The sequence below is a fragment of the Furipterus horrens genome, unplaced genomic scaffold (assembly GCF_987537825.1).
Source record: "Furipterus horrens unplaced genomic scaffold, mFurHor1.1.pri manual_scaffold_2, whole genome shotgun sequence".
Lineage (NCBI taxonomy): Eukaryota > Metazoa > Chordata > Mammalia > Chiroptera > Furipteridae > Furipterus > Furipterus horrens.
Window position 1 is genome coordinate 46,612,943 of NW_028327172.1, and position 21,520 is coordinate 46,634,462.

Consider the following 21,520-nt stretch of genomic DNA (forward strand, 5'->3'; position numbering starts at 1 on the left):
TACTGGCTGTGTGGCCTTGAGCCAGGTACTTCACCTCTCTGAGCCTCAGTTTCCTCATCTGTAAAATGGGGATAATAATATCTAACTCTCAGGATCGCTGAGTATCAAATGAGGTAACGAACGTGAAAGCACTTTGTAAATTCTAAAGTACTTCACACATTGGTTATTATCATTGTCATCATTCTTATTATCCCTTTACTGTCCCCTCCTTATTGTCCCCTCTTTCACCATCCCCCACCCCCAGCCAAACTCATCAGGAGAGAAAAGTGACCTTAGAACTAATTTACAGTAAAAGGGTTTAGTTGGTTTTACTTTACCAAGGGGATTTATATTTCTCAAAAGAGCCAGAAACAGAACTCTCAGCAATTTCCTTATCAATAAAAACGCTTCTTGACCTTCATTTGGTGGCATAAGTAGCCTGTTGAATAGGGTACATTTCTCACAGAATGAGAACTATATTCTGATTTTAACTTACCTGGGGAGATAGAATCTACCATAGAGAAAAGGCTAAATGAAACTAGCTGCCAGGCCCTTCTGCTTTGAGGGCGCTGTGAGGACCCTCCCGCTTGAAAAGATCTCCCCTCACACAATGCTGGAGATCCACCAACAGACACCTCTTTATTTCATCAGGGTAGGCGGGCACCACTCTGTCCCGACTCCTTGCAAGGTGCAACAACCCCTTCCGCCCAGGAGAGGGAGCCCTTTGAAGCCCTGGCATCTCAGATATGGTGAGCTTATCAGAACTGTCAGAGAATCAGAATCGGTGTCTTCCTCTATCTTGGAATCAGGGCTCTCTGCAAGGGCAGCTAGCCCAAAGGCACTTGATCAACAAAACATGCCCGTAAGGCCCTTGCGGGGCCTGGAGCTCAGGAAGGGGGTATGCCTAGCTGGGAGTATGCCAGTGCTCACCTTTTATCAGCTTCCAGAGGTAGATGTCCACCTGCTCAGAGGCCTCACGCTCAAGGACAAAGCGACGTAGGTTGTCTGGACGTGGGGATACTGACATGTGCACAAGGACCCGGCCTGGCGCCTTCGGACACCGGGTGGCACTTATCTCACTGTGGCCAGGGTCTGCCTTGTCCTCTGGGAGAGACAAGGAGCTGGTGAATGCTCTGTCTCCCCACCCCTGTGGGCTCAAAAAGAGGGGCCACTGGTCTGACATCCCCCTCAGGGTCTCTATGATCCTTGGGGAAATTTCTGGTGCCCTGGGAAGAGAAGGAGGTCTCTGGGGAAGAGAGAGGGAGCATCTCCCTCATTCACCCACATCGATCAGCATATCAGAAAACTTCCCACCCTTCAGGGCCCAGCTCATCTTCCACCTCCTCCAGGCAGCCCACTGTTTCCTCCCACTTAGCTTTAAAAACCCTTCTTGCTTATGACTCCCACTCATGCCCTTAATCCCACACTGCCTTGCATTGCCTTGTCATTGTTCCACTTGGGTATGTTTTCTCTTTAAAAGAGACCCACAAGGTGAAGGGCAGGAACCACAATCTCCAAGTCTTTTGAGTCACTCACACCAAGCAGGGGCTCTCAGTGAAAATCACACAATGAGCGGTTTGAGAGGGTTTGAGGTGATGATGGCAGTAACGATAATGGTGGCTGTGGTGGAGGGACGATGATGGTGACTGTAGTGGTGGTGGTGGGGTGAGGATGGAGATGGTGGGGTTGGTGGTAATGGTTTTGGTGCCAGATGGATACAGTCTTAAAGCTTTGACAGGCTGGAATTCCAAGAACACTCTCCAGAGCTTCCCATGTACCAACATTCCCTGACTACTTTTCAGGGACTGAGGGACTAAGCCCTACACATACACCCCCTTCTAGGTGCTTACTAGTTATAAAGCCTTAGAGATGTCCAGCTAAGAGCTGTCGCAATCTCAATACTTTTCAGAGGAAATGGACTGGGTGCTGGTGCCGGAGCGCAAGACCAGGTATGTTTGTGAAGCAGCCCAGGAGTGAGCCAATTCACGCTGAGCCTCCCCACCCACCCCTCTGTGTTCCAGGCACAATCCTGTCATGCTCCCCCCCGACCCTGTCCCCAAAGCATATTACTCTGACAAACAATAATTATTTCTTATGTTTGGATTTTGATATAAATTCATAAAGCATTTTCATTAACTCTGTGTCTGAAGCTCAGAAAGGTCAAGTAACTTGTCTAAGCTCACAACAGTAAGTCGGATAAGTAAGGAAGTCAGTAAGCAAGTGAATGCAAACTCAGATTTCCTGACATTAAACGCTGGGGCAGGTGGAGGCTTCGGGTAATTGCAGCCACTCAGTCATGCCATTTGTTAAATAAGTGAGTTGTGAGAATGAAATGAATTATGTGAAATCACCTGGCACCAGTAGGTTCTCAGTGCACGTTTCCTTGTCTTTTTCTTCCCATTCCTCTCCTTTCGTCTTTCCCAACCCAGCCCTCAAATGAGATATGGCCAGGGCACAACCTCACCTTGCACCTTCAACCCCACCTACCCTCTTTCTAGGCTGCAGGGAATAGGCCTGCCCCTCACATCTGCTACTATTGACACTCACAGGCTGTGCTTCTCACTGAGATGCTCAGACGTTCCCTTTGGCACACTTGCTAGCCCTAGGGTCACATGACATTGTCGAAAGAACTCAGCCATCAAGTCTGGAAGCCTGAGTTTGAGTTCCAGTTCCAGCTCTACTAGTACTTTGCTGCATGACTTAGGAAAGTTCCTTCTCTTCTCTGGGTCTCAGTTTTCCCATATGTAGATGAGGGTTGAAAGAAGACAACAGAGGGCAAAAGTATGGTCTTTGGAGTCAGAAGACAATGGTTCAAATCCCAGCTCTGTCACTTACAGTTAGTTGTGTGACCTGAAACAAGGTATTTATCTTCTTGTTTCTTAGAAGGGAGGTAGACACCTGCCTTGTCCACTGTGGAGAGTATTATGTGAACTCATGCATGCAAAATACCTACCTGGCACATGGCTCAATAAACATTGGCTATTTCTCTTAAAAGTCCAGATATCCTAAGACTTCATAGAATCCAGAACACTATTTGATTCTCAGTATATATATATATACATATATATATATATATGTCTGAGAGCCTCTGAACCTGTCTCTGTAACACTAAATGGTTCCACAGCAATATATTAGAAGCCTGGCATTTTCCATGGCTGTGCTTCTAACATTCTGTACATCTAAAAACCCTGCATTCTGTGGCTTTGAGACAGCTCCCCATCCATGTCAGAGATGTTCCACGTGTGTGTGCCTTGAGAGAATCCCAGCGCTCACTCTGGCTAGCACCTCCCTGCCCTCAGCCTCTCTTTGTACCTGGGCAAATCTTGCAGCACTTTCCGGCCACTTTCTCAGGGTGATGGCAGGGGTACTCAGTGGGGCAGGTTACCCGCTGGCAGTCCTGGCGGCCGTCCTGACAGGTGCACAGGATGCAGGGCAGTGGTCCAAAGGAGCGAAAGGCTGGGTGCCACACCTCCCCATGGGAATATGTCTTCCCGCCATGCACACAGGCTGAGCCAAGGAGGGCAGAAAGGGAGGAGGATCAGTGCCTTGTACTCTGACCAGAGGCAAGTAACAGGTGGGAGTGGGGCCCCGGGGAGTCCCTGCTCCACTAGTCTGGCCAAGCCATACTGCCTGAAAGTAGAGGCCAGGGTATAAAACTGGCTCCATGTCCCTGACACCCTCCCATCTCAGCACCCTGGGCTTAGACATGCCCAGGAAGGACTTGCTGAAGATGGGCAGTCCTCCTCCTGTCCTCATGGTTCCTATGATGGGACGAGGAAGGGGTGGCCCCACAGTGGGAGATCTGACATCAGGTTCTGTCACACCTGGCTGTGCAAGCTCTGGCAGGCCCCTTCCCATTTCTCTGTCCTAGTGTCCCATCTGTACAAAGAAGGACTAGGACAGGTGCCTCTGTAGCCATACCGCTCCACCAGCTGGGGCGCCCTCCCCCCGCTGCCATGGCTGCCCATGTGGCCTCCTTCCCCCTCCATCCTGATGGTCCTCTGGCAGCTCAGCTTTCCTTCTCCTTCCTTTGTCATAGACTTGCCCCCAGCACTTCCTTCAGTTGTAGTGATTTGTTTCCATGTCTGGAGCCCCTCAAGGATAGGGACCATTTTTCATCATTCTGTTCTGTGCTCCTCAATTCCCAGCAAAGACATGGCAGGTGCTCATTGTTCTACTGCCCACAGTCCCAGTTCCAGGACTTGCTCTGTCTCTCACTCAGTATCCAAGCCTCAGTGTCCTTATCTGTCAAAGTAGGGATTAGACCTTACGTCCTTTAGGGGCACCTTCCATTTTGATGCTCCATGAGACTATAAGCTCATGGCCAAATTGAGATTGGAGATCACTGAGTCAGGGATACAGGCATGGGAATTAGGAGCAGTCGGGGACCCCCTTCCCCACCTCAGGAGCTGAAGGAGGTTTCAGTCCTCACCTTTCTTATGCTTCTCCTTCAGGACGATCTGGATTGTTGTGCTGCCCGCCCCCTTCGGTCGGAAGTGGCGAGGGATGAAGCTCAGAGGGGAGCTGAGCCCAGTAGGTGCTGGGGTGCCCAGGCCTCTCTTCCTCCCACTGTCCCCTGAACACGGATCCTGGGAATGTCTCTGCAAATGGCAAGAAGATTGAAGATCACTGGTGGGCCACTGCCAGGGGAGGAGTGGCAAGACAGAGGCTGCACTGAGAGGCCTGAGGGTGGACACCAGCATGACTTCCCACAGGCTGGGGACAGAAGGAAGACCTGGATGGGGTCTAAGCTGTTCTCACACGGTTGGTCGATCTTTGAAAACTCGGAGAGCAGTTCTTTGGAACTCCAGCCTCCAGCAAGCCCTTTTGAGGCTTCTCAGAGTCAGTGCCTTGGGGCTGGGTGAGCAGAAGGCACTGAGGGCTTTATCTGGGTGACCTAAGTGCTTAGAGATCTGCAGAACTTAATATTTGAGAAATAGAATGTGAGCCTGGAGTGAGGAAGAGGGTCAGGACATTCTTCTTTGTCTGAGAAGATTTAAGGGATGGAACAAGGAGACAGGCCTCTGAAGATCCCACCAGAATCCCATGGGACAAAAAGATAAGCAGCAGGCCCCATCCAGAGGCAGAGGGTCTCCAGAGCTCAGGCCTCCTTTCCTGAGCCCCTAGAATCCAAGATCCCAAGAGCCTGCCCCCCAAGATTGGTTGGGGGTTCTGGCAGTGCTAGCAAATAGTGTGTGCTGAGGGCAGTGTAACGGGCTGGTGGCTTTGCAGCTCATAGTTTGGGGACTGGCAGCTCTAGGCCATAGGAGAGGAACAAGTGGTCTGGGAGCAAGGGGCTGAACTTTAACCCACCTCACTGACCCCAAATCACTCACACTCCTTCTTCTACAGCACCTTCCTGTCCCATACAGTCTCAGTTAGTCCTTTAATGGCTGGACGGAGCCCACAAGAGCTCCCAAAGCAGAAACTTGTGTCCCAGGCCCTCAGAAGGCCCCTAGGAAATGCTCATCAAGTGGAACAAAGGCAAGAAGGAATTGAAGAGCCCAACCCCCAAATGTGACTTGCCCACATCATCCAGTAAATAGCTGCTTAGGGCCTGGAACAAAGCCCGGTGGGTTTCACTTAGCACACTGCCTCCTGGGGAGGGTATGGGGAGGAAAGGGAACTACCTGGCTCAGGTCCTGTGGCACAGAGACCCCCATCTGAGAAATGCCCAGCTGGGAAGGGGATAAGCTGGTAGAGAAGAAGGGAGAGCTCATTGGTTCAGACCTCGGGGGAGTCCTAAGGAAGGCGAGCCCAGCCTCCAGCCAGCCAGGGTCCAAGTGACCCAGGTTGAAAGAGCAGGTGGAGTTGTTCACATTGCAGACAGCACAGATGGTGGGTGGGGACTTGAGTCGGAGTGTGAGCCCATTCTCCCACCTCTTTCCTCTCCAACCAGAGAGAGCTGGGCAGTTCGGTTTTGGGTAACTCTAGACTAAGATGGAAAGGGGCCAAGATGGGGGTCGGGGACAGAGAGGTAGCCCCCACACAAAGAACCAGCACCTCTGGAGCTGGGTGGGAAAGCCTGACCCAAGTCAGAGGCCACTCCCTTCAGGGGATCGTGCTGCTCAGAGGTGGCCTGAACAAGGACAGACATAGGCTGTGGATGGAACAGTGTCAACGCGTTTCCCAGGAGGAAAATCAGTAAGTTTGGGGCCTGCTCCTGTTCGTTTGGTGCTTTTTCCTCTGCTCCTCCTGGCCCATCAGTCATGACAGGAGCCATGATGCAAGGCTAGGGACAGGGCCTGGGCCTGGTGGGGCAAATGGACCTGACCCAGGGGACACATGAGAAATGAAGACAATGACTACTATTGCTTGCTCCGGAGTCATGGAGACTTAGGCCCTGGATACCAGTCCACCTCCCCTCCTCTCCCCACCCAGTCAGTAAAGCTGTGCACTCACCACCCCTCGGTGTGACTGTGTGGTGTTCTCTTCAGCTGATTTCTCACTTGACCCATCTGGAAATGCAAAGGGAAGTCAGGTCAGCCTCTGCCTCCTCAGCCCTGCTGGCTGGAGCCTTTCAGGCCTTCACTTCTAGACTCTGCCCCTCTAAGGCCAAGTGCTACCTCTGCAGCCTCCAAGCACCAGCAGGTCCCTTTGTCCCAGGGGGGACTTATTCCCACTTCTCATTATAGCCTCTCCTCGCCCTTGGGTTGACAAAGTCCCTACATCTGGGTTGCTGCCTCAGTTTCCACACACTGACCTCCTGGTCACCATTAGGACTGAACTTCTTGGCGGGGCCAGAGCATCTTGTTCAGTGCCCATCACGGATGACCCAGAATCCCATCCCTGCAGCCCACTTAGTTGCAGTTCCCTGCAAAGCCACTCTGCCTGGCCACACTTGAAGTCGCCAGGCCTTGGTCTACACATTGCACTCCTGGGCAGCTCCCTCTAGCCCCTCTGCCCCTCCAACTGGGACACCCTAGGACTTTGCCACCCCCTACTTCCTAGGGCACCAGCACACAAGGCCCTCTGGAGCCCTGGGACTTCCTCAAGCCCAAGTGGGCCTCTCTCTTCCGAGTCCCTGGATCACACACAGTCTGGCGCCCTACAAGGATTCTAGGTTCAAAGACCAAGAACACTGGAATTAGACTGTCCATTAGAAACCACTGAGGTCAACCGCTCAGGGCATGCATGGCACAGCTGAGGCCCAGAGAGGGGAAGAGACCTGCAGGAAACCACTGGAAGAACCAAGACTACACTGGAGTCATCTGGCTCCTGGCCTGGTGCCCTTCCACAGCACTAGCATCCAGGGACACATTACTCTGTGGTTTACTCCCTCCCCGAGTCCCGCCTTCTCCGAGGTGTTTTCTTAGACTGCCCCCAGCCTACTGCGCACAGTCCAGCCATCTATGTACTTTGTTCTGCTTAGCCAGCTGTCCTTCACTAGCTGATGTGTTAGCCTGTCTCTGTTCTCTGCACAGATTCTCTCTGGATTTTGTTTGACATGTGTGCTCTGAGCCCTGGCGAGCCCAGACCTGTCACCAGTTCTGCCATAAGGATGACAGAAGATGTCGTCCCTACCTGCACATATCCCTTACCTGTGCCCCTTCTGATCCTCTCAGCCTCAATCGATTGCAGGGACTTCAGCAGCACTCCACCAGCCCCCCTGCCCCCCCCCCCCCCCGCCAAGGGCTGCAGCCGACTTACCTCAGCCTCCATCCGCCAGCACCTACTCTCATGTCCACGCCTCCTGCCTGTGTCTCCTGCCCCCAACCCATTCATGCCTCCTGCTCCCAGGGCAGCCTAGCACCCACATGTGCACTCATAAGAGGGGAGATGAGGGACTTCACCATGCGGTGAATCTTGGACCAATATAAGTTAGTGGCTGGGGGACAAACTCTTCCTCCTCCTCTATCAACCCAACTTTTCTGAGAAGCAGAGGATGCCTGAAAGCAATAGGTCACACCTTATATCAAGCAGAGGCAGCTCCCCCATGCATCTTCGTTGTTTCTTCCTCCTTCCCTTCCTTACTCTCCCTTCCCCTCCTTCTTACTCCCTGGGATTGCAATAAAAAAATGCACATCAGCCTCTGCCACAGGCTCCACTTTCTGAGAGGCCTGGACTAAGCCACACCCTTGAGGAAGGAGTGGTCTGCTACATGCTAAGTGTCCCCCAAGGATCCCCCTGCTCCAAAGGTCCATGGCTGGGTCTCGGGGGTGGGATTGGTGGGCACTGCCTGGTCTAGGGACAGACTCACTTTTGCAGGCCTGGCAGCAGGAGCTGGGCAGTGGGAGGGGTGCAGGGCAGCCTGGTTCCGGGCAGGTCATGAGGCCGCAGTAGATCTGGCCCTCCTGATGGAGAGAGCAAACAGGCGCTGGGAGAAGAACTTCGATGAGGCTCAGTCTTGGGGCTGGGAGAGCCTCCGTCCTGGGGAAGGCAGGAGCAGCAGAGCGACCTGGGCAAGGCCCACCCAGTTCAGGAGAGGGGTCCTCTGTACCCTCCCCACTCCCACTCCAGGCCCTGACATAGCATTCATCCCTCAGCTTCAAAAGTGTTGTTGCACCCTGTCTCCCTAGGCTCTCACCACCACTCGGTGAGGTGGGACCTTCCATCCTACAGAAGGGGAGAGCTTGCAGAGTGGTTTACACTGCCTGAAGTCAGAGACGCAGCTGGGCAGAATGGACTAGAGCCCAGTCCTCAGGCTTTTCTTATTGAAATCAATGTCCTCCCTGGCCTAAAGGGAGGAACTTGGGTAGGGGATACCCTGGGCTCATCTTGCTCTCACTGAAAACCCTAGGTCTGCAACTTCAGGCCCTAGCCTGAAGAGGCAACACTGCAGGGGAAAGGGCCTTCTGGGAATCAGGAGGCCAGATGACCTTTGGTGAGTCACTTCTCTTCTCTGGGCCTCAGTTTCTTCCTCTGTAAAATAGGGGCAAACCCATCTGGGCTGTGAAGATCAAGTGAGGGAATAGTTGTGAAAACCCTTTTTAAAATGTAAGGCATATAAAAAATGGGAGGAAGTGATATTACCTCAAGTTTCTCCCTATTCCTTTTCCAATGACTCTCAAAAATAAGGATTCCTCCCTGGCTGGTGTGGCTCAGTGGATTGAGTGCCAGCCTGCAAACCGAAAGTTCACAGGTTCAATACCCAGTCAGGGCACATGCCTGGACTGTGGGCCAGTTCCCCAGTTGGGGGTGTGTAAGAGGCAACCAATTGTTATTTCTCTCTCACATCAGTGTTTCCCTCCCTCTTTTATTCCCTCCTTCCCCCTCTCTCTAAAAGTAAATAAGTACAATCTTAAAAAAAAAAAAAAAAGTAAGGATTCTGATTTCTCAGACAAGGCCAGGAGTAAGTCAGCTCCATATAAACAGGCATGAGAAGAAGGAAGGGGAGACCCAAGCACCCAGTGAGAAGGGGCAAGAAATCACAAAAATGCTTTTACCAACCCCACCACCATCATTTCTGTCTCTTCCCACAGCCGCCTCCTAATCTCTTGCCCCTTCACAGGAAGCAGCATGATGTAGGGAGAGGACCATGGGTTTTGGAGTTATGTGGCCCTGGGTCTGAATTCTGGCTCTGCCATTTAACTGGCTGTGCGACCTTAGAGAAGTTGCTTAACTGCTCTGAGATTCGATTTCTTCATCTGATATCCTTCTCTTAGGGTCACTGGGAGGTTGTATATCAACATGAGCATATCTATGAACCTAGTAGGCACAATGGAGTAGACTATTGCAAGAGATTAAGGCCCTGTAAAAATAATCTCTCTCGGTTGACTTATAAATAGTGACTCTCATTTGTCAATCATTTGCTCAGCACAGACACTTTAAGGACCAGAGCCTCAGACTGATGGGATCCTCTTACAGAACAGATGGAGAGGCAGGCCTGAGAGAAGTGACTCCCTCAAGGTCACACAGGGAACCACGACAGAGCCAGAGTCCAATACCTAGTCTAGGCCTCCTCTCCTGGCATCACTGTTAAATCTGATCATTGGAAACAGAGGACATTGGAGATTACCTGGTCAGACTCCCTATGCATGCAAAGGAACTGAGGCCCAGAGAAGGTTGGCGATCAGGCAGTGAGGCAATCTGGAGAGCAGGAGTTCCTCCTGACAATGCACAGATGGGGAGCTAAGCCCAAGGGTAAAAATAAAATGCTGAACTCCCTGTAAGCCTATAGCAGGGCCACACCTAGGACCCTCACATGGAGGAGGGTGAAGGCTTTCCAGAGAGGGCCTTGTTTGCCTTCAGTCTCTGTGTGCTGTTAACAGAGCAGAGTCAGCCCTGCCTGTCCCTAGACTTAACTCTGACCACAGCATCGGGAGTTTTGGCAGCTTCAGATTAAATTCCATTTGCTACAGTCTGGCCTTGTCTCTGTGCCCCAGGACTGATAACTGATCAATCATTCATTTGTTCATTCAACAATCATTAAAGACATCCTCTGTATGCCAGGTCTTCGGCCAGGAGCAGTGGAGGATAAAGAAATGAATTGGGCGCTGGCTGGTATGGCTCAGTGGATTGAGCACCAGCCTGGGAACCAAAGGGTTGCCGGTTCGATTCCCAGTCAGGGCATATGCCTGGATTGTGGGGGCCAGGTCCCCAGTTGAGGGTGCGTGAGAGGCAACCACACATTGTTGTTTCTCTCCCTCTCTTTCTCCCTCCCTTCTCTTCTGTCTAAATAAATAAATAAAATCTTTTTTAAAAAAACAAAAAAACGAAATGAAATGAAATGAATTGGGTATGTTCTCTCCCCTCTAGGAGTGCAAAGTCAACTGGGAAAAAAACAAATGGGCCAATGTCAGTGCAAGGTGACGGATGCTGTAACTGGCAGCTCAGGAGGGTGCAGAAGCCCATAGAAGGGCAGGATCTTCCAAACCCCTGGTATTCCTTTGCTTCTGAGCCCATTCACTCTCACTTTGCTTTGACCAGGGACAATCTCCCTCCCTCCCAGTTCACACCACCTTGCCTTTCAAGCCCAGACCACTGGCCTGGGCTAGAGGGAAGGCAGGGGTTTCTTACGGTACAGCTGCAGAGGACACACTGGTTGGGCAGGCGGGAAGGGAACAGCTCATGGGCACTGAACATCTCTCCATGTTGGTACATGGTCCCATTGTGCTGGCAGGACTTTGGAGGGGCCCGGAGCCCAGAGGGGGTATGAGGTTCTGCAGGTGGGGAGGGGAAAGAAGAAGAAAATGAGGTTTCATGTGGATCTAAGAACTTTGCCAGAATTAACTGGGCCCATTTTCTGAAGATTTTGCATTTTATCCCATCTTGGCATTTAAATTGAGTTCTGACCTCAATCTTTCCAGACAGTCCCCATATCAGCTAACCAAGAAGAGGTCTTGCTGACACCTGCATCTGGCTTTGTCACTCTCTCCCATGGCTGCTCACCATGGCCTTTCGTCCCTCGGGTGTCTGAGCTGGTCCTGACCAGAGCCAGAGGCAAGGTCAGAAGTCCCAGCTCCACTTAGCCCCACTCAGTGGGGACCTGTGTTACTTCATTCAACATTCAGTAAGTGTCTATGGTGCACCTGGTCTAGGTGCTGGTGACACAGTAGTGAACAGAATAAAGTCCCTTGCAGACTGACATCCCAGTGGAGTCAGCTGGGATGATCTAGACTGTCCCTGTGCTCGGTGTAAGTTCCTGTCATTCACTGGCCACCAGAGCCACCCTCCCCATCACCTGTGATTAGCCAGCCCTCATCCTGCCAGGTGGAGGGGTAAGCCTCTAAGGCTCCTGTCCTGAGAGAACCTGCTCATCCTCTCAGACACCTTTACTAAACACTTTCTCCATACCAGGTGCAGTGCTAGGCATCAGGAATGGAGTGCTGAACAAGACTCAGCCCCTCCCATCAAGAAACTCACAATCTAATTGGTAGAAAGACATGCCATCAGCAGTGACACTGTCACATGGTAAGGGCTAGGGAACCAAGGAGGAGCCACTAACTCAGCTGGGACCTGGGAAGGGGTATGGTCAGGGAATGATGGTCTGAATTGAGTCATGAATAACATGTAGAGCCAGGCAGGCAACAGGGCAGGAGAGGGAGAGAGGAGCATGTGAGGAAGAAGTGGCCTGGGCCAAGGCACAGTCAGGAAGGAGCTGTCAGGACTCCTGGAGTTAGCCTCCAATAGGGAAAGGGCATAATGCCCCTCACTGGGCAGGATGAAGCTCAGAGCCCTGAGCCCTGACAGAATGTGAGCCAGGAATCTCTGTGACCCGAGGCAGAGTCATGGTCAGATCTCACTGCAGGCCCCCTTGGGAAATGAACCCCTCTATGTCCATTCCACACAGGTGTCTAGCTCACCGGGAGAGCCCTGGTTCCAGAGCCTAGAGGCTGAGGCCAGAATCTGGAACACCCCTCATCACCTTCTTGAGCCTTCTAAGGACAGATCCTCCTCTCAACATCTCCCCGCACCCACTCTTCGACATTGGCCTCTGGGCTGGCTGCCTCTCATTGGCCACTTGGTTATGCCAGTTTCTTCGTACAAGACTTTTCCTCTCTCTTACCTTTACCTCCTAGAATCCCAGTCATAGAGGCTCCTAGGATCTTTAAGTCATGAGTTCATAGACATTTAGCATCAGGACACACAAAGACCCCGATCCTCGTGCTGGGAGGAATCCAGAGTACATGTACTCCAACTCCTTTGGTCATTCCCAGCCCCAGGGCTGTAATCCTGGGGCTCCCTGCAGGGCCTCCCAGTCCCAGCTCACTCACCTCCACTTACCCAGGCAGGTCCATTCCCTCTGGCTCTGGCCAGCCAGAGAGACGTTGGGGCCCAAGTGTGCCATCAATAGGCCAAGCACGCCCCTATTCCCCTCAGCACTCTCCACATTTTCTCCCCAATCCTGCCAAGCACAGCTACTTAAGAATGAGAAGTTTGCTGCTACCCCAACCCTCCTTGGGTATCCGGGATGTTTCTTTCCCTGAGCACCTTTGTTCCTCAACACCTCTGATGGCTAGACGTAGCCCCTCTCATTTCAGGGACCTCCCCTTGCCAGAGGCCTGCCTCCGGAGTGAGAGAAAGGTCAGCAGGCGCAGGGGGACCAACCAGACTACTTACCCACACACCGGGGACAGCACTGCTGTGGCTCCGTCACAGGCTGGGGGCAGTGGACAGGCGGGCAGTGGAGGTGGTAACAATTCACATGGGCATTCTGAAGGGGACACAGGGGTCGGTTCTGGTTCCAAAGAGCCATTGCCTGAGCCCGTCCTCTCTGAGAACCCCAAAACAACTACAGACACTGTGCTCATTTTAAGCCTGTTATTGAATGAAAACAATAAACTCATATGTCCGGTCTCTCCCCTTCCCCCTCTCACTTGTGTGGTGCCCTGACCACAGAGGAGGGCACCCTGTGCATGGGTTTGTGTCCTTTCATGGTGTTTGGGACAGACAAGTTAAAGCCTCAAGTTATTTCTGCATTGACCTTGACTGTTATTTTAACTCCAGGACTTTGTTCTTTGACCTGAGCCTAAGTTTCATGGTTAAGAGAGGAATGTGACATACGAGGACAGGTGATAGGGTTGGGAACAAGGCTAGAAACCTGACGTGGTGAAGACTCAGGGCTCTGTGACCCACCCCCTGAATCTCTGGGAGGTCTGGTGACCATGCACAGAGCCCTTGCAGTTGGCACCAGAGAAGTAAGAGCCCGACATTCTCGTGCTTTTTCAAGTACAGCACGTGAGAGAGGAGGGAGCACAGAAACCTAACGGAGAGAGAGGAGAGCTAGAGAGAGAGGAGCCAGCACCCCTTTTGGCTTCTTTCCTAGTCGTAGGCTTCTCACACCGGACTTTCCCCTGTTGTTACAATGAACCATGCACATCTGTGTCACCTATTCACCACCAATTTCCGAGAACAGGACCAAGTCTCATTCTATTTATCCCTGACTCATCAGCATGGGGCCTGGCTTCAAGCTAGTACCTGCTACAGTTGGAATGAACGGATGAGAGCCAGAAGGGGAGGACTAGACAGTCTCTCTCTTAGTTGAGTGAAGCCAGCTTTGTTCAAACTCTGAAGTTGGCAAGTTTGTTTCCAGCACCCTTGCCTACCTCAGTGCCCCGACAGCACTTCTCCAAGAGGCAGTCTCTTACCTGGTGGAAAATCCTGCACCAGGCCCCAGACCCTCTGCAGTCACTGCTTCCCCAGGATTAATCTGGGCTAAGGGACCTCACAGAGTCCACAGCATTGGTCTGAGCTCTGAAAGGGGCCTTCTAGAGGCCTGGCACCCACGGGTGCTTGATAAATGTCCAGAGGGTGAACCGAGCCCTCAGATGAGAAAGGGTGGTGTGTGAGGAACTGTATGGCCTAAAGAGGTAGAAGCTCTTGATTCTGGCCTGGAAGGAGCCAAGGGCTGGAGATGATCGGCGACATGCAGCAGGAAGGAAGGTGGAGACAGGTTAGGGGGTGAAAGAAGAGGGGGCCCTGTAGCCCAAGAATGCCTCTCAGGAAAGTCATAACTACCATGTCTTGAGTGGCTACTAGGTGGGGGCTTTATGCTATACAGAAATGTATTATCTCACTTCATCCTCTCAAGAACCCTAGAGGTAGATACTATTACCCACACTCTCAAAATGAGCAAAGAGCCTCTGAGAGGTTCAGTTGCCTAAGATGGCACAGCAGGTAAGCGTTACCTCCAGGACAGTGCACCTGCCAGGGTGCTGAGCTGTCTCTGGTGGACGGGGCGGGGACTCATGCATTCATGCAATAGTTACTACAAGCCCGCTGAGTGCCAGCAACACAGCAGTGGGTGAGACGGACAAGGTTTCTGCTCTCATGGAGCTTACCTTCTTGCAGGGGGAGACAGACCATAAAAAACAAACACGGAGGAACAAGATCATCATCACACAGAGTCATGAGATTGAGTTAAGAAGGTGAGACTATTTTAGGAACAGCTGTCAGAGAAAGGAGGTCACAGTTACGCTGCAGTCTGTGAGATGAGAAGGACCATTTGTGAGAGGATCCGGGGGAAGAACATTCCAGGTGGAGCAACAAGTAGGAATGAGTTGGAAGTGTTGGTGCAGGTAGGAAATGAGGCTGGAGCAAAAGGCGGAAGGAAGCCAGATCACACAGAGCCACAGCAGGGAGTCTGAATTTTACTTCAGATGCACTGAAAGCTATTGGAGGGTCTCAGGGGCTTCCAGAAGGACATGATCAGTTTTATGTTCAGCAAAGATCCTTTTACCTCCTGTGCGAAGGATGGATTTAGAGAGGGGACAGAGACGCCCATGGGAGGCTCGTGTAGCATCCAGGTGAGGGGTGAAGGTGGCTTAGATTAGGGGGAGTGGTGATGATGAGAGAAGTGAAGGGATTCAGGGTATATTTTAGGTACCGACTTTGCTCTGTGGGTTGAGTAAATTGTGTATGTAAACTCTGGGGAGGGAGAAATGAATTAGCTTCCATGGATCACAAAACTTGGACTTTGTCAACTGGACCACATAATATGTCTGGAATTTTCAGTTTTGGTTTCCTTCCTGTTCTTTGGCTGTATTTCATTAAGTTCCTTTTGAAAAGCTGACTGGCCTCAGATGTGCTAAGGAAAACCAGAGGTAGTCAGTCATGGGGGGTTGTGCCCTGTTGGTGCCAGAGTTCTACCTGGGTCCAACATGGTGGAAGTAGTGGGGGGTCAGAGGGAAAGGCCGCTGGAGGAGGGAGACCCCAGGGATCAGTCAGGAAAGGGGTTAGCCCACACCCCGTCTACCTCCCAGTGTCCCTTCAGAAGCTCTTCTGTGCTCCCCCAACTGAGCTGAGGATTGTTGTAACAAGGGAGGCTGGCCTTCTGCTTCCTCTCTTGGCTTTTGAAGGAAAAGAGAAGGCCTAAGGTACCAGCTGCAGCTGGGAGCTAGGTACACCCTTCCCCCAAGCACCAGTTTCCAGACAGATTGGTGAGGACGTTATGTCAACCAGGCAGCGAAGCTAAACCAAGGATGTGTCAAGCCTCCTAAATCATTCCCTCCCCCTCTCCCCTTCCAACCTCATACCTGGCCTGAGACCACATGGAGGTCTCATTTACTCTACCCAGTTGATTATACAAGGCCCTGTGGAGGGTGCTGGGTTGGAGGTGGGGTGGCAGGGAGAAGAGGTGAACAAAAAGACATGGTCTCTGCGCCAGTTTGTTTGCAGGGCACTGAACTGGACATTAGAGCGCACCCAGGAAAACCTGCTCTCCGGGGCTCCATTAAGAGGAGCAGTAACTGACAGTCACAGGTAACTATTATACCTGGCAACAGTGATTGGGAGAAAGGGATGGAGAAACTTATGTGGAATCCCAGAAGAAGAAAATACTTCCAGGTGAGGGATCAAGTAAGGCTACTGGTGGAGGTGGCATTTGGCCAAAGCCTTGAAGAACAACCCTTGGACCAGTAGAATCGGGGAATGCCTCCTAAGGCAGCGTGGCAAGAGGGCTGGAGGAAATAGTACGAGGAAAGGAAGGAGTGGAAGGCCTGCTCTTTTCTGCTGCACAGGAGGCAGGAAGGCTGGCACCAGCAGAGGTGGAAGGAAGGCTGGATTGAGAGCTGACCCATTGTGTGACTTGTCTCTGAGATGTGCACGGTAGTGGTAGCAGGTATTGAGTACTCAGTAGTCAAGTGGCATGGCCTCATGTTCTTAGGGAGCCTGATTCCAGAGTGCTCTTGACCTCCATAGTCAGGTGTCTTCCCTCCCTCCAGGGTGGCTTCTCTGGATGTCTCCCAGACATACCTGATGCAGATGGCCAGGTGGCCAGAGGAACATACCTCAGAACAAGTGCAGCGAAGGCAGTACATCAGGCCCTGTGGCTCCAAGTAGGGGTGCCAGCTCTCGCCAGGGGAGTATCTCTTCCCGTGGAAAAGGCAGAACATGTCTGGGCCTGGCAAACCAACCAGTGCTCTGTCAGTCCCAGGAAGCTGTAGCCCAAAGACCCTGCCTTATTCCTCCTTCTTTCTGGTTCTATGAACGATATCATCTGGCCCACTTAGGCAGAAGAGAATCCATTGGACATGCTCTTCCAGTCAGGGGGCCAGAACATATGAGTTTGAATCTCAGCTTGACTGCTCACTTACTGTGTGACTTTGGACATGTCACTGCCCCTCTCTGAACCTTAACACTTCTTTCACAGGGAAGTTAAGGGATGAGGCAGTAAAAGTGCTTCACAGATTTAAATTGTGGTATAAATGTTAGTTGTGATGATGAGATGAATAATCTGAGGGCCAGAGAGGATAAATTATACCTCTAAGGTCACACAGCAAGTCAGTCACCAAGCAGAGATGACAGCCTAAGTCTGTGCTCATAATCACACTTAATTCCTTCTCCTTTCTCTCATTTTGCTTTATTTACTACAACTCTGTACCCTCCCCTCCCTTGTCCTTCGTTGCTCCCCTTCATTATTCTCTCTCTCTCTCTCTCTCTCTCTCTCTCTCTCTCTCTCTCTCTCTCTCTCTCTCTCTCTCTGACCTACGTTTGGAATAAAGCCACTCACAGCAGCTTTCCTGCTTTCATACCATACTGTGTCCCTAGATCTCAGGTAGCCATGATGGAGAGTGCTTGACTTCAGAAGACAAAGTGCTGCCTATTGAAAGGTTAGAAAACTGACTGTAATATCCTTAAAAATAGTCATCGGTATTATTGCACAGTCAATTGATTCTTGTGTGTCTGATTGCACATCAATTATTTTTGTCATCTGCATATCAGTTGTCAATATGGAGGTGAATGCTTCTAAAAATATGTGAAATAGTTTGTTTCATGACGTGTGATAGCTCTCCCGCCATTCTCTTTCTTGAAACCTCTACCCCTCTCACCTCCCATAGCCAACCCTTCACACAGTCTTTTGGGCTCTTTTTAGGACACACCAGCCCTCTCCTCTTATCCTCTCACTGCTGGTAGCTCCTGGCTCAGCCCTGGCTCCACCCCTCTGCCTCTTTCCCTATCCCTGGCAACCCTCTTCCACTTCAGTATCTGCTGATTTTTGCAACCCAGAAGCGATGCTATCATTCCTATAGGAAAACTCTACATTACCTAAAGAATAATCTGAGCTCTTTTATGGAGGAATGAGGAGCCCAGCACAAGCGAAGAGTCCACAAAGGCTTATTGAATTAAATAAGATTGGAATATGGAGAAACATTTATTGACTGTCTTCTCTTTACATAAATTAATTATCTCATTAACATTCTGGGTTTTAAAATTAAATTGGACAATGCTTGTAAAATGCTTACTTAGCTCAGTTCCAGACGCTTAGTTGAATGCTATTATTATGATAATCATGGTAACAATGACCCTGCAAGATGGACACTACCATCTTGAATAGACATTTGAACTTACTGAATCGCAGTGTTAAAACTGTACAGTTGCAGGGGGAGATCACCCACAAAGCAGGAATTCCTTCTCAGTGCTGGGGTGGGTTGGCACTCAGCCCCCAGGCACACAGCTCCAGAGCTGAGGCCCTCAAGGGCCACCCCAAACTTTAGAAAGTTTCCTTTGTAAGAAACTGAAATTGGCTCCCTCTGGCTCCTTGCACTGCTCTTTCGTCCCTTGGGCCTCCCAGAACAAAGGTTTGAGGCCACAGTCATGATGCTCTCACAGTTTGTGTGTCCATGGCCATTGGAGACTGAGGAACACATGACTTAGTTCCTTCCCTATGCCCTTCCCAGTCGCCCAAAGTAGAAGAGGGGGTCAGATGGCAGATCCTGTTCCCAGCAAGGCCCTGGCTGGCCCGTGTCAAATGAGCAGTGTTTATCTCAGCCTCTGCTGGCAGAGAGGGCGGGACACAGGCCCAGCTGGGGTGCTTGTCAGAGCCAGCCCAACTCTCCAAGGATTGAATCATGTCTTTCTTCCTCAGGCCCCTCCCCCCACCAGGGAGGGGCGATTGCAACACTACCGTGGCCTTAGGTCTCAGCCTTATTGCTGAATAAACCCCGTTCCACCTTCCTTAGGGCGGCCCTGTAGCCTGGCCCCTGTGCCAATTGGCAACGCCTCCCCCTCACCGTCTGCTCAGAGCTTGAAGTCTTGTCTGAGCCCAAGGCCTGGCAGCAGCTGAGAGTGGGGGCGCCTGGCCACTCATCCCTCAGCCCCAGGAGGCCTCAGGCAACCACAGTCTCCACCTCACCACACCCTCTTAGGTGAGAGGCACAAGGAAGGGTGACATTGCCTGGAGCTCCCTCTTCCCTAAGGAGATGCGTGCCCAAGGCCACGTCAAAACCAGGCAGGAGGAAGAGCTGCCAGGCGGGACGTGGCCTCTGCTTTTGTCCCTGCAGTCCTGGCACTAGCCCTAATCCTTTTATGTGGCTGGTGGAAGAAGCTCTAGCTCTTCATGCCACCAATTCACTGGGATGTTGAGGAAGACTCTTCCCTTCTCTAGGCCCCATCATCAAAATAAGTGTGTGTGTGGTGGGGGTGGGGGGTGAACTTTAATTTTCAAATGTTTTCTGCAGATAGTTTATAAGTTCATGACTTCAAAACTCTAAGACTCCAAGGTTCTAGGTTTCCAAGATTCAAGATCTGAAACTTCCATGTTTCTAAGAGCCTACATTTCATTAGATCATGAAGCCTCTAGAACTGTACAATTTTGTGGTTCTAAGATTCTATCATTTTAAGCTTTCACGATCTAAGATGTGTTTATGGTCCCATACACCCAGAATCTCAGAGGCTCCAAGGGGAGTTAGGATGAAGTCCAGAGAGCCAGCGGGCCTCTCCTGAGTGACACAGAGAAGAGGCAAAGTTCGTCTCTCATATCCCCTCCCCTCCCTTCTACTCCTTTTGGACCACTGTAGCCTTCCCACTCCTTCTCTGGCTGTGGGCCGGCCCTGCTTTCTCTCCCCACCCCACCCCCAAATCTCATCCCAACCACCTGTGCCCACATCTCTCCAAGCCAGGGGCCAAGTGGGTCCTCTCTCAGAGATCTTTTGGAGTTAATGGCTCTTGACTGTGATATCTAACCAAGAAAGAAGACTGTTAGTGGGGGAAGTTTTTATTTGAAGGACTATTGGCCCTGTTTCAGGCTTTATAGAGATAGTGAAGAATTAAACAGTTCTCATCCCCCTCAAAACCCCTCACTCAGTGAACCCTGGCTTTGGAGTCATATAGGCCAGTGTTCAAATTGGATTTGGCTTTTATTTGCAGCCTGAGTTTAGACAAGTTAGTTAACCATTGCAGACCTCAGTTTCCACATCTGTTAAATGGGATTAGTAATAATCTCTACATTTTGGGGTCATTGTAGAATTATATCAGATAATATATGTAATATGCCTAGTGCCTGATACATATTAGATGCTCAATGAAATGGTAGGTGAAAAGCAGAACTGGATGCTCCTCATGTTTCTTAACACCCTGTTTCTCGTGGTATTTCTTCTTCTTCTTTTTTTAATTATTTATTTGTTTGTTGTTTTGTTTATTTATTTATTTTTTAGAGAGAGGGTAAAGGAGAAAGAGGGAGAGAAACATCACTGTGCGGTTGCTTCTCATTTGCCCCCCCCAACTAGGAACCTGACGTGCAACTGAGTCATGTGCTCTGACTGGGAATCCAACCACCGACACTCGGCTCACAGGCTCACACTCAATCCACTGAGCCACAGCAGCCAGGGCTTCTCGTGGTATTTCTTTTACTCCCAGAATTCTATGAGCAGCCCAGGCACCTATTAGGGCATGAACATTATGGTACTTGCCACTGAGGTCAAATTTCCTAGGTGCCCTTAACAATCTCAGCAACTTTGTTTCTGAGGCTTCCTGTATTCTCCTAGCCCCACTCACAAGACATACCCCCAGGACTCCACCTGGTGCCTACACAGACCTCAGACCTGGGGCTGGGAGACAAGATGAAAGTGGACCAGAAAGGCTGGAGAAGAGAGTGGGAGGGCGGGGGTGAGAGGCCAGAGATCACACTGGAGAGAGAGGCAGAGACTCTAATAGGCCTTGGGAACCTGAGGGCAAAGGAAAACCACAGAAAAGCTTTAACCTGGGGCTTGCCAGTGATCGATCAGGCTTAAATTTTAGAAACATTGCTGTGGCCCTGGGAATGGAGAATGGATTGGAGGGCAAGATTCAGGCACAGAGACCAGGGGAAGCTGTTACAGTAATCCGTTTTGAGATAATGCTTGGCTGGACTAACAAAGAAGCGGTGTCCATGGGCAAGAGTGCAGATCTGAAGAACACTTAGTAGTTACAGTGGGCAGGCTTTGGGACAGACTGGATATGGGTGGAGAGGGTAAAGAAGTGGTCAGGGTGGGATGGAGCCCTCATGCCTGAACAGGTGAACCTGGGGTAGTTGGCATAATAAATAGCACATGTTATTATCATTAGTAATAGTAATATTACTTCCTGCTATTCAGAGAAGGAAAACTCTGACTCCAAAAAACCTCCGCTGCCTTGCGGCATACCTCTTTAGGGGAAAGGCTAAGGGAGTAAACCCCGACAGAAAATCCGGAGCCGGAGTCCCTAAGGCGGTTTGACGTTGTAGTCAACACTGGCAACTCCTGCGGTGCACCTGAAGCCAAGCTGTATTGACTCCGTCTTTCCCTTGGGCCCTTCAGCTGCGAAGAGAGGGGGGGTCTGCTAAATGGGCAACAGCAGACCCTCCATATCACCCTGCCCAGGCTCTGTAGCTTCAGCTTCACTGGAGAGGACACTCCAGCGTCAT

General features: G+C 51.0%; 1 protein-coding gene across 2 annotated transcripts in view; it reads right to left on the reverse strand.

Annotated features, from left to right (window-relative positions):
- CHRDL2 (chordin like 2) overlaps positions 1–21,520 on the reverse strand; it is a 32,801-nt gene that overhangs the window by 4,386 nt on the left and 6,895 nt on the right. The window contains exons 2-10 of one of the 2 annotated variants that reach the window (XM_090267766.1): positions 16,650–16,762; positions 12,982–13,075; positions 10,939–11,081; positions 8,180–8,273; positions 6,382–6,437; positions 4,412–4,580; positions 3,292–3,486; positions 910–1,083; positions 4–58 (exon numbers count right to left, since the gene is read on the reverse strand). In XM_090267766.1, coding sequence (XP_090123892.1) covers positions 4–58; positions 910–1,083; positions 3,292–3,486; positions 4,412–4,580; positions 6,382–6,437; positions 8,180–8,273; positions 10,939–11,081; positions 12,982–13,075; positions 16,650–16,762 — 1,093 coding nt within the window. The remainder of the gene's footprint in view (positions 1–3; positions 59–909; positions 1,084–3,291; positions 3,487–4,411; positions 4,581–6,381; positions 6,438–8,179; positions 8,274–10,938; positions 11,082–12,981; positions 13,076–16,649; positions 16,763–21,520) is intronic. The other variant, XM_090267767.1, reaches the window with a different exon arrangement.